We start from the raw sequence: 18,022 nt of genomic DNA on the forward strand, positions 1-18,022 counted from the left end.
AATTAAAGGTACTGTTTTACAGGCGTTGTAGGGTGCTAATACCTTCCCTACACGTAATCGACTCCCGAACCCAACTTTAATTTTAAAGATTATCCTTTAAAGGGTTTTCCAATGTTTTTCCCTTTAATTAAAATATTGGTGGCGACTCCATTGAATATAAAAATGTTAGCGTCATCCCGTCGTGATCCCGGTTACGACACCAATAAATTATTTTTAAGTTGTAAAAAGTCTCAAATGAATACCAATGAATTTTAATGGACTCTTAGAAAAATCTTGAAAATCCAGATTAAATACAACACTGGATTGTTTTTAAGTAACATAAAATTCTGATCGAATACCAACGAATTTTTTTACTAAAAAAAAATCTTTTAAAATCCTATGAAATCCTAAATCAATACACTCCCTAAGACTTTTCTAAAATTAACTACATATCTATGAATATTTTTTTAATTTTTGTTGTTCATTTAATATGTTTATGTCAATTACAATTAGATCCATTGAATTTAATTATAGTTGATGAATGAGTAATATAAATTAAGTGCTTAGCCTCATTCATATTCACATAAACATCCGGTGATAACATAATTGTGGAGGGATGGGTTCTCATGTTGTTGAAACTGTTTATGAATGTCTTGTGAAGCCATTAGGCTCAAGCAAAGAGTCAAGCCGAATATGCAATTTAACACCTTGGGATATTGGGTTGATTTCTTGGCGCTACATCCAGAATGGTATATTATTTAAGGAGCAGACAACTCCGCTTGTTAATGATAAAGATAATGTGGAAACTTTGTTGAACCTTCTCAAGCACACTCTTTCCCTTACCCTCTTCCACTTTTACCCCTTGGCTGGCCGTCTTGCCACACAAAAGACCAAAGACTCTTCCTCTTATACTATTTTTGTTGATTGCAACAATAGTCCTGGAGCTAGGTTCATCTATGCAACGTTGGATATGACCATATCCAACATCCTTTCCCCTATTGACGTTCCTCCTATCGTTCATTCACTCTTTGATCACCATAATGTAGTCGACCATGATGGTCACACCATGCCACTGTTTTCTGTTAAAGTCACCAAACTACTGGATGGTCTTTTCATAGGTTGTTCCATGAACCATGCCGTAGGTGATGGGACTTCTTTTTTTAATTTCATTAAAGCATGGTTTGAGATCATAAATGTTCAATGTAACGTCAAAGGGCCTTTATCTCATGTTTCCATTTCACACAGTCCAATACATAATCGGTGGTTTCCCGATGGTTGCGGTCCCTTCATCAATCTTCCCTTAAAAGAGGAGGATATGTCTATTAGCATATCTGAAGCACCAAAGCTGAGACTGAGAATCTTCCACTTTTCAGGAGAGTCTATAGCAAAACTGAAAGCAAAGGCCAATGAGGAGTTCAAAACCACTGAAATCAGTTCATTCCAATCCTTAGTAGCACATGTTTGGAGATCCATAACGCGTGCACGCCACCTACCATATGATCAGAAAACAAGTTGCAAAGTGAGCATAGATAATCGATCCAGAATGGAACCACCTTTGGGACAGGAGTACTTTGGAAACGCATTTAGTAAGAGAAGTGCAGAGAGCACGGCAGGTGAATTGCTTGAACATGATCTAGGGTGGGCAGCATGGAAGGTGCACCTCACTGTCGCAAACTACAACGACAAAGTGGCGAGACATTTGCTGAAGGAGTGGCTGCAAAGTCCAGTGCTAAACGTACTTGATTCTGCTATTGACCCATGCGGTGTGAGCATTTCAAGTTCACCCAGGTTCAACCCGTATGGCCAACGTTTAGGGACTTTGAAAGGGATAGCAATTTTGAGTGGCTTTAATAATAAATTTGATGGGCAAGTTGGATTGTACCCCGGAGCTGAAGGAGGCGGAAGCATAGATGTAGAACTGAGCCTTTCGCATCATGCAATGAATGCTCTAGAATCGGATGAAGACTTTATGAGACTCGTTTCTACGAAAAAGAATACCCCTTCCAAAATCTGACTTTAAATATATTAGTTAAGTTTATTTTATAAAATTAAAGTTTATTATTATATATATTATAAATTTTTTTTATATGTTTAGTTTAATTTTTTTAAAGTTTAATATGACATATTAATTTATTTAAAAATTTATTTTACATTAATAATGTTAAGCATAACAATAAATTTAATTTTAAATAAGTCAACAATTATATTATATATTGAGTTTTTTAATTTATATGATAAAAAAATAATTTATTTTATTAATATGAAAATTTAGAATTTAAAATAAAAATTAAATTAATTTACGAGAGATAATTCATTCATATCACACATAACTTATAATGAAAGAAGATAATATTATCCGAAAAAATAATTCTAAATATTTTTTATATCTCACTTGAAGTATTCTAAATAATTAATCATAAAGATGAAGGAAAAAAGTTAGCAAAGATGTTGTTAGAGTTTTTATTTTTAATTTGTTAATTTCATTCTAAATAATTAATCATAAAGATGAAAGAAAAAGGTTAGCAAAGATGTTGCTAGAGTTTTTATTTTTGATTTGTTAATTTCGTTCCAACAAAAAATATACAACGTTTAAGTGTATTAAAAATGTCAAAATTATTAATAATTTAAATTTTTGTATTATAAATTTATTTATATAATTATATTATCAATAATGTAATATATATTATTTTTATTATATCATATAGATAATAAATATAATGAGATTTAACAAGTTTTTTTTTTTATAATAAATCCAAGGCTATTTTTTTTAAATAACTAAACTTTTTTTAAAAGATTAAACCTAACTTTTAACCGAATATATCATAGATCACTATTTAAGATATCACCTATTCACATCCTACTATTAATATGTAGTGAAGATTTTTCACTCTTGGCAACTGGACTAAGTTTCATTGTAGTAATTTTATATTGTCCTCAGGAATATTTGTGATACTAGTAATTTCCTATCTTGTTTACGGAGAACATGGATGAAATATTGATTTAAATTTATAATAAAGAAAATAAAAGCAATAGTACAAATTTAATAGAAAACTTTATATGAGAAAGAGATTGCATTCAAATATATTTTCTAGCTCCTTTAATCTTCATCAAATAAATATTGTTCCAATTCTATTACTTCCACGTTCATTAATTAACTCAACCAGATTCTTCAAACTTGAGTCATAAGGTGATTAATCCTAAATATGATTCCTCTATGCTTCAAATAAATATTGTTAATTTCTTGTTTATGAATCAGAAATAGTGTTGTTCACTTGTGAAATTTCAGAGTAGTACTCTGGTTGATGTATTTTTATGTGTGAACAAAAATAATATGTTCAAAATAAGTATTAATATCAGAATTTTATAACAGAAAAGTTTAATGGGATCATAATAATTGATACATAAAATTAATTAAAATATAAATGTGTTTCTTATCGACATATGCAGATTAAATTTTTAATTTTTATAATATGGTTGAGTTTCGATTTTAGTATTTGTAAAAAAAAAATTATTTCTAAAATTTATAAATTAGTGTTTTTTTTTATTCTTATGAAAAGAGGAAATTTTGGTTTTAATTTTTATAAAATATTTTTATTTGATTTTTATTTCTCTAAAATTTAAACTTACTATTTGTAAGTCCTAACAATAATTTTAAAGTAGATAAATAACTGCTACTTTAAGGATTTAATTTTTTTTAGAGGTGTCAAATGCTAACATAATTAATATCACTAACAATCATAGGTAATATACTTAAGATAACCATTTAACCTTTTAAGAAGTAGTGGTTGTGGGTGGTATCATTCATGTGATAGCGTAGGTGCACGTAATGGTGGACAATGATTTATGCTAATTAATTATAAAACGGTTGAAAATTATTTTATTCATGTGATGTGTTGAGCCTTTTAGTTGCACTCTTTGATTATGTGCAACTTATCCCTTCATGGTGTCTGTTCGTTTGTCAAAAATTCAATTATTTTTCTTCTCCTAAATTATCATTTGATTTATGCAACTCTGAATAGTAGTCTTGTTTGTAGTTCTATTGCCTATTTATAATGTCCTTTACATGTTCTTGTTGAAATTTATAGTTGACTTAATTTGTTTGCCTCTTAGTAAACTAGATGTAATCCTTGGAATGGACTAGTTATCCATATTCTCTTAAACTACTTTGATAAAACAATTTCTTTTAGTTAGAGTAAGAGTACAAATTTTATTTCTAACAACCAAATTAACTTGTTTTAAAAGAAAATGAAGAAGTATATATGTTGCTTTCTTGTTTAAAACTTGAGAAAGAAATTGAGATAGGTGACATTCCTCTAATGAGAGAGTTTCTTGAGGTATTACCTATATATGTAACTAGTTTACCACCTGAGAGAAAGACTAAATTTTCTATAGATTTAGTATTTAGTATTGCCTCTATATCCATAACACCGTATTGGATGCCTTATACAGTGTTAGTTGAACTTAATAAGCAATTAGAGGAACTTATAGATAAAAAAAATCATTAGACCTAGTGTATCACCTTGGGAAACACTTGTGTTGTTAGTGAAAAACAAAGAAATGAGTATGAGGTTGTGTACAAACTACCACCAACTCAAGAAGGTAACCATTGAGAATAAGTATCTCTTGCCTAGGATAGACGACCTTATGAACCAGTTAGTGGGAGCGTGTGTCTTTAGTAAGATAGATTTAAGATCCGGATAGCATTAAATTTGAGTGAAGTCTGAGGATATTCTAAATACTACTTTTAGGACTTGTTAGATGTACTATGAGTTTTTAGTCATGCCTTTTGATTTGACTAATGCACCTGGTATCTTTATGGATTACATGAATAACATTTTTTATCCCTACCTTGATAGATTTGTAGTAGTTTTTATAAATGTTATTCTAGTGTATTCTAAGAACAGGGAGGAACATACTAAGAAACTTAGAGTACTATTGTAAACTTTTAAGGATAGACAACTCTTTGCCAAACCATCTAATTGTAAATTTTGGTGGAATGAGGTTAATTTTCTGGGACATCATTTCTAGAGGAGGTATATCCGTAGATCTTTCTAAGGTAGAAATTGTGCTTGAGTTGAAGGGGACTAAATTTGTTTTTGAGATTAGGAGTTTCTTGGGATTAGTTGGTTACTATAGGAGGTTTATAGAAAACTTCTCTAGGTTGGCTTTACCTTGAGTACTAAGCTGACTAGGAAAAAACAACCTTTTTGTGGGACTCTACATGTGAGGAGAACTTCCAAGAGCATAAGAGGAGGTTAACTAATGCACCCATTGGAGTGTTACCTAACCCTAGTGAAACCTTTGTAGAATATTATGATGCTTCTAAGATGGGTAGGAGGGGGTGCTTATGTAGAAAGGTAAGGTACTAGCTTATGCATCTAGGCAATTGAAGATCCATGACAAAACTACCATCCCCATGACTTGGAGTTAGCAGTCATAGTCCTTGTCCTTAAGTTGTGGAGAAATTACTTTTATGGTTTAAGATTTGAGGTTTTTAGTGCCCAAAAGAGCCTTAGATACCTATTTGACCAAAAATAATTAAATGAGACAAAAGAGGTGGTTATAACTTCTTGAGGATTATGAATTTAAGCTTAAGTATCACCAAAGTAAAGTCAATGTAGTGGCTGACACCTGGAGTAAGAAATCTTTACAGTTATCATCCTTGATGATTAGGGAGTTTGACCTTCTGGAGGAATTCAAAGACCTTAGTCTAGTGTGGGAATTGACCTCTAGTAACGTTAAGTTAGGAACCTTGAGAGTGACTAATAATTTAGTGGATGAAATTAAAGAGGGCTAGAAAATAGATCAACTCTTGTTATATCAAATGGAGAAGTGGAAGTTAGGAAAGAATAGTGACTTTAGAGCGGATTAAAACACCCCATTTTCTATAAAATATAATATAAGTATTTTATTAATAATTTGGGGTGTTTTTATTTTTATTAATAATGAGAGTTGATTAATATTTATTTTATTATTAATATTATTATATTGTGATAATTAAAAGTGTTGCTTTTAATGATTGTTGTAATTATTTTTATATGAATATATTGTAAGGTTTTATAATTAAAAGTTATATTATTCAATTATTTATTATTAAGTAATAGGGAAGGGAATTAATAACTAAGGTTAAGTGTTTTAACTCGAGGGTTAAAGAGAGATTAAGGTTTTAAAAAAAATAGTTTTCTATCAAAACCTTTTACGCTTTCATTTTACTTATGCATTTTAGAGCTCGGACAATAGAAGTAAGTAGGAAATCACACTAGAATCTGTAACAGCCCAAATTTTCACTGGGCCATGGGCCCAATTCGTTGCCTGGAACGGGTCGTTTCGAAAGTGAAACGGGCCGTTCCGGAATAAAGAAATTGCCTAAAATACATAGTTGAGAACGGGCCGTTCCGGTTGGAGAACGGGCCGTTCTGGTTTGGAGAACGGCCCGTTCTGAAAGTAGAACGGCCGTTCTGCTGGGATTGAGAACGGGCCGTTCCGGTGTTGGAACGGGTCGTTCCAGTTGAGATTTTTGCTTGGTTCTGGAGGGTCCAGAACGGCCGTTCCACTTTTGGAACGGGCCGTTCCGGGTTAGCTGAGGTAGCTTCCTATAAATAGGAGGCCTTACCTCTCATTTTCACACATCTCTCATTCTCTCTTCCTATTCTCTTCTGTTCTTCCTTCTTCCCCTCTTCTTCTCTCTGAAGACCATGGGGCACTTAGAGAAGGAGACAAAGAGATTCCTGTTGTAGTTTCAATTGCTGTTTATCCAGGTACGGGGGAAAAGAGATTATTTATATGTAGAGTTACATGAGGGAATTGGGTAGAGGAAGAGCCCCTTAAGATTATGAGTAATTTTATAATTATTTCTGTTTGGAGAATTATTGGTCTCATGTGATTCTGTATATAATTAGGACTATAAATATATGATTAATTTGTAAAAATGATGCTTTGGGAGGGAGAACGAAATAATAGAAAAGTGTCTGTAAGCTAGGTTTAGGAAAAAATTGGATTATTTCTGTTTGAGGAATTAATGATACCATTAGATTTTGTATGTGTTGAGGATTAGAAATATATATTTAATTTGTAAGAATGATGATCTGAGAGAGAAAACGAAATTGTAGAAAAGTGCCTGTGAGTTAGGTTTTGGAACAATTGGGGTTTTACTATTTATGTTAAGATTGTATTAAATTGATAATTCCATTGATTATTATATTAATTTTTGAATGTTATTGTTATATTACTTGATAAAAATTGATGATTTAGATGTGAATTGCTTGAGATGTATGAAACCATTTTGGACTTATCTGATGTGTGTATGGAATTGAACTACGAGATGTTGTAAGGAATGTGAATGAGATGTGATTGTGGTTCTTCACACCTATGACTAGGGGTGAGCACGACCCGGGATTGTTACATGGGTATCGTGACCTTGGTTAACATGTCAGGGGTGAGCACGACCCTAAGTTAGGGGTAACGTGACCTTGGCACATTGTTATATCAGGGGTGAGCATGGCCCGGGATTGTTACATGGGTATCGTGACCTTGGTTAACATGTCAGGGGTGAGCACGGCCCTGGGTTGGGGGTAACGTGACCTTGATACAGTGTTATATCAGGGGTGAGCACGGCCTTGGATTGTTACATGGGTATCGTGACCTTGAATAACATGTCGGGGGTGAGTACGATCCTGGGCTAGATATGCTACAGGGGAATCGTGACCTTGGCACAGTGTTATATCAGGGGTGAGCACGGCCTTGGATTTTTAATTGGGTAGCGTGACCTTGGCATAGTGTGAAGTGCAAGATTTGTGATGAATGGTGTGATTGAGAATTATGACGTGATGATGATGCATGATTGATTGAAATATTTATGAATATTAAGCTATAATGAGATAATATGTTGTGTTTCCTTATGTGCTATATATATAGATGTTTTCTTTTCTCACCGTACAACTTGTGGATGTTTTAGGTGAGGAAGATCCGGGCTATGAGTGGCATCTAGAATGTCAAAGTTGATTTATGGGTATGCTATGATATTGTGACATCGGGGCAGAGGATTTCTAGGATATGAATTGTATTTGTATATGGTGTTGAACCTATTATTTTGAAAACATTTTGTAACCTCTTATGTTTTATTTTCCAAGTTTCATTTTCAGACTATTTTAGATATTGAAGAATGTTTCTAAAGGTTTTTATGTGAACCCTTTTACCTACGTGAAAAATTTTATTTCCTTAGTTTATTTATATTATTACAATATATGTGTTGGGGTAGTAAGGGTGTCACAGAATCCACTACTACAAGATACGTTTTCTACATAGGTTTCGTGAAGCCATCTACATCGGTTCTGAAATCGATGTAGAATAGAGCGACGTAAAAAATATATAGATTTCTAATCGGTTCTACTGAAAATCGATGTAGATTTATGTCCTAATCTATATTAGTTTTAGGTGAACCGATGTAGATTTGTCTCCCCTTATTCCTAATTCCCACATAGGACTTCCTGTTCAAGTGGATGGAGGGCATGTGTTTTATAAAATTGAACATTTTGCAAGCCAAAATAGCATTCAATCCAAATATGTATAAACATCTTATTCAAGGAAAGATAAATTAAATAGTACTTCTGTAACGCCTAATCGTATTAATATTAACCTCAGTAATATACATATATATATATATATATAACTAGAAAACACATGTATGATAATATTATACATTATACCATACCATAAGTACTTAACATTACATATTTTACAAAAGCGCGTAGTTGCTTTTTATATATATAGTACAGATTATTACATGCCTATCTACACATCCTATTTTTATTTTTTCTACTTCTATAATAATTACATAGGTGGTTGGAACAAATTTACGATAGGGTTCACGTGATTAGCTGGGGGTAAGTAAAAAGTCACAACGATGGGTCCATCCATCACCGTGGGAACTTCTTGATAGGGAGAAAAAGTGAATGACGACACTGCTACCCCATTGAAAGTTACAGAGTTGGCGAGGGCATCGACACTCCAGGTGGTGCCAGAGAAAACAGCCGAAATGACTGAAGGGAAAGGAGCGGGTATCGCTGGAACATCCATCTATATTTACTTAATTATTTTTATGATTATATTACACAAGAAACATAAGGAGTAAGAACATTTTTCAAAGAAATATTTATAATCATAAAGCATGTGTAACAATAGTTAATATTAAACAATATATATATAAAATTTGAATTACACTTGCAGTGACTAGTCAGGATAAATGAACATTATAATATATCAATCAGCGCAAGAATTTTTAATCATAATTTCTTACTCATTTAAATCCCCAAGGTCAAACCTCCAGCTACAAATAATTCAAATTTTATCTTCTATGGCCATAGAGAAATATTTATCTTTAAAACAAGTCAAAGACATTTTAACAAAATTATATTATAATCAATCATAAAACAATCACGCTAAATAAATTTGAGAATTTATCACTATTTAAACTTTAATAACATATACGTAAATAAAATATATTAAGAGCACCAATTAATAAAATGACAATGATAATTATTATAAAATAATTAAACAATATAAAATATGAACATATTTATAGGTGCAGTTTGAAATTCAAATTCGTAAGCACTTGCGTAATTTTTTGTACGGGGAATTTTACTGGTGCAGGTGTGAAGACTCATACTCATAGACTCCTTGCTGACTCTGCTAAATATGCTTGCATACAGATTCCTTACACTTATAGTTATCTCTTCCTGAAAATATAAGACCATGTAGGATTCGAACCCAATACCAAGCACTTGAAGTCCTTAAGCACAAGGAGTGAAACCACTGAACCACTTTGTTTTATATGTCTATAAAATCATGTAAATTTATAATAAGTTATTTTTCATACACAATATTTATAATATAACTAATTAGTACACACACACACACACACACACACATATAGAGCTGTCAAAACGGGTAACCCGGCCGGCCCGGCCCGGCCCACCACGGGTTGAGCTTTTGGTGGGCCAACCCAACCTGGCTCGTTTATTGGTGAGCTGGAAAAAATTTAGCCCGGCCCGGCCCACCACGGGTTGGTGGGTAAACGGGTTGGCTCACCTAATTTGAAAAAATCACCTTATTTAAAAAAATGTAATCAAATTTAATGCCTAATCCTGCAAAAATAGTATGCACATAAGCTTTTCTAGAGAAAAGTAAATAAATTCCTACACTAATTACATAATTTGAAGAAAAAATACATAAAATTGAGAACCTATGATGGTCTATGAAGTTTTATTTGGCCCAACCCAATAGCAGAAGTTTTTTTTTTTTTTTTATGGGCTGGTGGGTCAGCCCGGCTCACCACGGGTTGAACCCGGGTGAGCCGGGTTGTTAGTGGGCCGGGTTTAAAATTGGCCCACACTGAAATTTGCAAAAAAATTTTAGCCCAACCCGGCTCGAACCCGTGGTGGGCCGGGTTGGCTCACCGGGCTGAGCCCATTTTGACAGCTCTACACACACACAGATATATATATATATATATATATATATATATATATATATATATATATATATATATTTATCTTACTGAACATAAAATTTTATAAAATAAAACACTATTTATTTATACTAATTAATTTAATTACCTATTAAAATATATAAGTTGTAATAGATAATTTTATATATAATCATAATATGATAAATATTTATAATATTGTTGGATGTCATCTATATATATATATATATATAAGATAATATTGTATCATAAATTTAGAATATTACAATTCTCCCCTACTTACAGAAATTTCGTCCTCGAAATTTTTATTGCTTAGAAATAAATAAGGATAGTTTTCCCTGATTTTCTTTTCCAATTCCCACGTAGCATCTCCAGTAACATCATTCCAGATGACCTTTACCAGTGAAATCTGTTTGCCTCTCAACTGCTTGATCCTCCTGTCTGTGATCTGTACAGGCATTGTTTCAAATGTAAGGTTATCCTTTAACTGTACTGTATCAGGCATTATTACATGAGATGGATCAGAAATATATTTTCTTAATTGAGACACATGAAAAACATTGTGAAGATTAGAAAGAAAAGCAGGTAGAGAAATTTGGTAAGCAACAGGACCTATTTTTCTGAGAATTTGATAAGGACCAATAAATCGAGGTGTGAGTTTCTTTGATTTCATTACCCTACCAATACCAGTTGTTGGTGTAACTTTCAAAAATACATGATCACCTTCCTGAAATTCAAGAGGTCGCCTTCTTTTATCAGCATAACTTTTTTGTCTGCTTTGAGTCGTTCTCAATTTTTCTTGAATTATTTTGATCTTTTCCGTGGTTTGTTGCACCAATTCAGGGCCCAAGATTAAATTTTCTCTTGTCTCAAACCAACACAAAGGAGTTCTACACCTTCTCCCATATAGAGCTTCATAGGGTGCCATACCTATGCTAGAATGAAAATTGTTGTTATACGTGAATTCAATCAAAGGCAAATATTGATCCCAACTACCCGAATCTTCTAGCACACAAGCTCTCAATAAATCTTCTAAGGATTGTATGGTTCTTTCTGATTGTCCATCTGTTTGAGGATGATATGCAGAGCTAAGGCGAAGCTTAGTTCCTAATTCTTGATGTAAACTTCCCCAAAATTTAGAAGTGAATCTAGGATCTCTGTCAGATATTATGCTAGATGGTACACCATGCAGTCGTACAATTTCCCTTATGTACAATTCAGTCAATTTTTCTAGTGAATACCTAATGTTGATGGGTAAGAAGTGAGCAGATTTTGTCAGTCTATCCACGATAACCCATATGGAATCAAACTTATGAATTGTTCGTGGTAAACCAACTACAAAATCCATTGCTATACTGTCCGATTTCCATTCAGGTATATCCAAGGGTTGCAACATTCCTGCTGGCTTTTGGTGTTCTATCTTGGCCTTCTGGCAAATCAAACATGTAGCCACATATTGTGCTATTTCCTTTTTCATTTTGGGCCACCAAAACATTCTTTTGAGATCTTGATACATCTTTGTTGCCCCAGGGTGTATACTCAACTTGCTCTTATGTGCCTCACCTAAAATGATTTTCTTAATTTTTGAATCATTGGGTACACATATCCTATCATTAAATCTCAAAACTCCTCTTTGATCTATACTAAACTTTTCACCATCCTTTTGACCCAACAACCTCTTTTTCTTTTGAATGGATTTATCAACTACCTAAGCTTCACCAATTTGTCTATGTAAGTCACTAGCTATTCGAACCGCATACAATTGTATTCTATCCTGACCTACTGTAGTTGATAAATTCATATCTCTAAATTTTTCTATCAAATTCATCTCATGAATCATTAATGAAGAGATGTGTAAAGATTTTCTACTTAGTGCATCAGCCACAACATTGGCTTTCCCTGGATGGTAATGTACTTCAAAATCATAATCTTTCAAAAATTCCATCCACCTTCTTTGTCTCATATTCAATTCCTTTTGATCAAACAAATATTTTAAACTCTTATGATCACTAAAAACATCAAACTTACCACCAAACACATAATGTCTCCATATCTTGAGTGCAAAAACAATAGCTGCTAGTTCTAGATCATGGGTTGGGTAATTCCTTTCATGAGCTCTCAATTGTCTAGAAGCATATGCTACTACCCTTCTATCTTGCATAAGAACACACCCTAATCCCATTTTTGAGGCATCACAAAATATGACAAATTGTCCATTAGGATTGGGTAAGGCTAAAACTGGTGCAGTAGTTAATCTTTTCTTAAGCTCTTGAAAACTATTCTCACATTTATCTATCCACTCAAAGGGTTGTCCTTTCTTGGTGAGTTGAGTTAAAGGCATAGCTATTTTAGAAAATCCCTCAATGAATCTCCTGTAATACCCTGCCAAACCCAAAAAACTACGGATTTCTGTTACCGTCTTTGGAGGTTCCCATAATAGAACTGCTTAAACTTTAGATGGATCCACAGACACTCCGTCTTTGGAGATCACATGTCCTAAAAACTTAACCTCCTCTAACCAAAATTCACACTTAGAAAGTTTGGCATACAATTATTTATCTTTTAGGATTTGGAGAACAGTTTGAAGGTGTTCTTCATGTTCTTCATGAGTTCGAGAATATATGAGGATATCATCTATAAAGACTACCACAAAATGGTCTAAATACGGATGAAAAATCCTATTCATATAATCCATGAACACTGCAGGTGCATTGGTTACTCCAAAAGGCATCACTTGATATTCATAATGACCATACCTTGTTCTAAATGCAGTTTTTTGTATGTCTTCTGCTTTCACTTTGATTTGATGGTATCCTGATCTTAAATCTATCTTAGAAAACACAGTGGCTCCTCTCAATTGATCCATCAAATCATCTATCCTAGGAAGAGGGTATTTATTCTTTATGGTAAACTTATTTAATTGCCGATAGTCCACACACAGTCTAAAACTTCCATCTTTCTTTTTAACTACAAAACAGGAGCCCCCCAAGGTGATACACTAGGGCGTATGAATTGTTTTTCAAGTAACTCTTCTAATTGTTTCTTCAACTCCGTCAATTCAGAAGGTGACATCCTATAAGGTGCCATTGAAATTGGTCCAGTTCCAGGTATTAAATCAATCGAAAATTCAATCTCTCTGTCAGGTGGTAAACCAGGAATATCATTAGGAAAAACTTCAGGAAAATTTTGAACAACAACTATGTTTTCCAAGTTGACTTCCTCTTTGGCTTCCATAGAGGATAAGATTAAATATCCTCGAACTTTACCCCAAGGAAACTTGTTTATTGGTTTGGATAATGAAATCAATAGGTCCTTAGAATCAGAAAATATTATAGACTTTTCTGCACAATTGAGAAGAACATGGTTGGAAGATAACCAGTCCATTCCTAAAATCACATCTAATTGTGATAAAGGTAAGCAGATCAAATTTACAGAAAATTTTTTATCACCAATAAAAATAGGACAATCTAAACAAACTTTATTGGCAATCATAGATTTGTTTGTAGGGGTCAAAACAATTAAGTTAGACTCTAAAAGAGAAACTGACAATTGAAGGTGTTGAACGCAATCATTGGAGATAAAAGAATGAGTCGCGCCTGAATCATACAGTACATTTAAAGTTTTGCCTTTAATGAAACATGTACCTTGTATTAGATCGTTGTTTTGAGCCGCTTCAGTTCCGGTCATGGTATAAACTCTTCCAGTTGTAGGAGGTCTCGGTTTGGGTCCAGAGATATTCGTGTGCGCCTTTGATTGTCCACACTCAGAAAACACATGACCCGGCTTTCCACACTTGAAACAAACAGGTCCTTTGAGATGACAGTCTTTAGTATAATGACCTTGTCCACACTTAAGACACTTAGCTTGATTGTTCATGGGTCTACTAGAATTTCCTGCAAATTGAGAAGATTGGGATTTCCATTGTGGTCGATCATAAGGTTTTCCTTCATTATTCCTTTTCTTATTAAATTGAGGGCCAAAAGATTTTGGTGTATTATCCTTATTATGATCAAAACCTTCCAAAAATCGACACTTGTGTATTAATGTGGGAAAATCAGAGATTTCTAATATTCCTACTGCCTTTCTTAATTCTGGTCTAAGTCCATCTTCAAATTTAATACACTTCATTCTCTCATCAGGGTGATAAAAGAAAGTAGAGTATTTTCCTAATTCCTCAAACTTAGAAGCATATTCTCCCACTATCATGTTCCCTTGTTTTAACTGCATATATTCTATTTCTTTAGCCCTCCTAACATCATTAGGAAAATATTTTTCAAAAAATTTAGCTCTAAATACTTCCCATGTAATAATTATTCCTCCTCCTTCTAATAACCTCCTAGTACTATCCCACCAATATTCTGCTTCTCCTACTAACATAAACACTGCATAATTTACTTTTTGGTTATCAGGACAGTTCATGGCTCGAAATATTTTTTCTATTTCTTTAATCCATAATTCAGCCTTTTCAAGATTATATTCTCTGTCAAATTGGGAAGGTTTATTGCTTCTAAATTCTACCAGTCCTTGTGACTCCCCCATTCCTTCCGGTCGTTGATTCCTTAACAAGGCGGCAGCCATGTCCCTAATAGCTTGCACAGCCTCAGTCATTTCTGTATTTCTCCTTCCTGCCATCTAAAATTTATAGATTAGTTTATTATACTAGAAACATGGTTAGCACATTTCCCAAGTTACACATGGAACGTTGCTCTGATACCACTAAAATGTAACGCCTAATCGTATTAATATTAACCTCAGTAATATACATATATATATATATATAACTAGAAAACACATGTATGATAATATTATACATTATACCATACCATAAGTACTTAACATTACATATTTTACAAAAGCGCGTAGTTGTTTTTTATATATATAGTACAGATTATTACATGCCTATCTACACATCCTATTTTTATTTTTTCTACTTCTATAATAATTACATAGGTGGTTGGAACAAATTTACGATAGGGTTCACGTGATTAGCTGGGGGTAAGTAAAAAGTCACAACGATGGGTCCATCTATCACCGTGGAACTTCTTGATAGGGAGAAAAAGTGAATGACGACACTGCTACCCCATTGAAAGTTACAGAGTTGGCGAGGGCATCGACACTCCAGGTGGTGCTAGAGAAAACAGCCGAAATGACTGAAGGGAAAGGAGCGGGTATCGCTGGAACATCCATCTATATTTATTTAATTATTTTTATGATTATATTACACAAGAAACATAAGGAGTAATAACATTTTTCAAAGAAATATTTATAATCATAAAACATGTGTAACAATAGTTAATATTAAACAATATATATATATAATTTGAATTACACTTGCAGTGACTAGTCAGGATAAATGAGCATTATAATATATCAATCAGCGCAAGAATTTTTAATCATAATTTCTTACTCATTTAAATCCCCAAGGTCAAACCTCCAGCTACAAATAATTCAAATTTTATCTTCTATGGCCATAGAGCAATATTTATCTTTAAAACAAGTCAAAGACATTTTAACAAAATTATATTATAATCAATCATAAAACAATCACGCTAAATAAATTTGAGAATTTATCACTATTTAAACTTTAATAACATATACGTAAATAAAATATATTAAGAGCACCAATTAATAAAATGACAATGATAATTATTATAAAATAATTAAACAATATAAAATATGAACATATGAATAGTTATTATGGATAAAAATAAACATAGAATAAGCAAATAAATGAGGTTAGGGGCACCTCACTAGATAAAAATAACATAAATAAATAAATATAGGAGTATAAAAAATTAAAGAGATAAAGTTCTCCTCCCCCTTACCTTAAAATGTAGATGTATCAAGATTTTGTTTTCACTACACTTCTTTCTTTTCTCACTGTCGTTACAATGCTTCCTGTTTCTTCAAATTTTTGTTGAGGTAAAACGTATGTTTGTTGAGGTAAAACGTATGGAGCGCACTATTTATAGGTGCAGTTTGAAATTCAAATTTTGCGTAATTTTGTGTACGGGGAATATTTACAATCATTTATAACATTTATGGACTGGTTATTTACTGCGATTCTCCGCTAAATATGCTTGCATACGGATTCGTTAGTACCAAGCACTTGAAGTCCTTAAGCACAAGGAGTGAAACCACTGAACCACTTTGTTTTATATGTCTATAAAATCATGTAAATTTATAATAAGTTATTTTTCATACACAATATTTATAATATAACTAATTAGTACACACACACACACACACACACACACACACACACACATATATATATATATATATATATATATATTTATATATATATATATATATTTATCTTACTGAACATAAAATTTTATATAATAAAACACTATTTATTTATACTAATTAATTTAATTACCTATTAAAATATATAAGTTGTAATAGATAATTTTATATATAATCATAATATGATAAATATTTATAATATTGTTGGATGTCATCTATATATATATATAAGATAATATTGTATCATAAATTTAGAATATTACAACTTCTAATTCAATCCAAGTGATGAGTTTGTCTGACCAAAACCTAAAGGAACAGAAATAGAACCTTTCGCCCTGACATAAAAATTTAACCTTCCCCAATCCCCACGATTCTAAAATTCAGTCAATAGAGGATGCCAAATCAACTAATTAATGAAATCATCACAAATGAAGGTGTGGCTGATGACCTCAATTTGTACCAAACTAAATAAACAACTAAAAAGGCATTTTAACAAACAACATTCTCCAAATACTTCCATTCCAAGTTTTCAATTCACACAAACCTAGAATACATTGACAAAGGTAAGGCCTAAAATCCCTCAGCTCTTCCTTCACCAAATCCTGATAGGCCTTAAGCACCTCAGAAAAATTCCCTTCCATCACCTTAATCTGCGCAATCAATAGCTTGAAGTCCCTCACGTCGAAATCCCTGTTCTGTTTCTTGCACGCCTCAAGTGCCTCCTCCACTCTCCTCAGCAACGCTCTGAGAGGCTCGTTGGACTTCGAAGTCGCCATCACGAGGCTGTGGAAGGCCTCCACGCAAAGCGGGTCTCGCTTGAGGATTTCCTCGAACAGGTTCTGCGCCTGAGCGTGTTCGTCGTTGTAGATGTGCATGTTCACCTTCAGCAGCAGTAACTTGTACTCCTCTAGTTCGACTTTAATCAAACGGTCCAGAAACGCCATCGCTTTCTCGATCTTGTGAGCTCTCTGATTTTTCACTCCATGAGCGTGTGGAGCGCGTCGGTGTCGTCGAGATTGGCGGTGAGGAACTCTTCAAAAGCTCACTCCGTTTCCTGGTTGACCTCCTCCGCGAAATTGGCCTACGGTGGCAGCGAGAGCGAGGCGGTGAAGACGGGCGCGTGGAAGCACATGAGTAAGAAGGTGGTGGCAACGACGACGATGCAGGAGGTTTCGACGAGGGGGGAGAAGAATGAGGTTAGGGTTTGGATAAAAGGAGACGAGGGTTTAGGGTTTGGTGGAGTGCGAAACGCGTGGTCGTTTTGTGAGGCTCTAATTGAAGGTAACCTAAATGACGAAGGTGGCAGAACAA

At 33.4% G+C, this 18,022-nt stretch overlaps 1 protein-coding gene across 1 annotated transcript; it reads left to right on the forward strand.

Moving 5' to 3' along the window:
* Positions 1–359: 359 nt before the first annotated feature.
* On the forward strand, positions 360–2,065 carry LOC145957571 (putative acetyltransferase At3g50280). The gene has a single exon (XM_083073945.1). The coding sequence runs from the start codon at positions 596–598 to the stop codon at positions 1,991–1,993; it is 1,398 nt and encodes a 465-aa protein (XP_082930071.1). The 5' UTR covers positions 360–595; the 3' UTR covers positions 1,994–2,065.
* The last annotated feature ends 15,957 nt before the right edge of the window (positions 2,066–18,022 follow it).

Source organism: Cajanus cajan, chromosome 4 (genome assembly GCF_000230855.2).
Source record: "Cajanus cajan strain Asha chromosome 4, NIPB_CcT2T_4, whole genome shotgun sequence".
Taxonomy (NCBI): domain Eukaryota; kingdom Viridiplantae; phylum Streptophyta; class Magnoliopsida; order Fabales; family Fabaceae; genus Cajanus; species Cajanus cajan.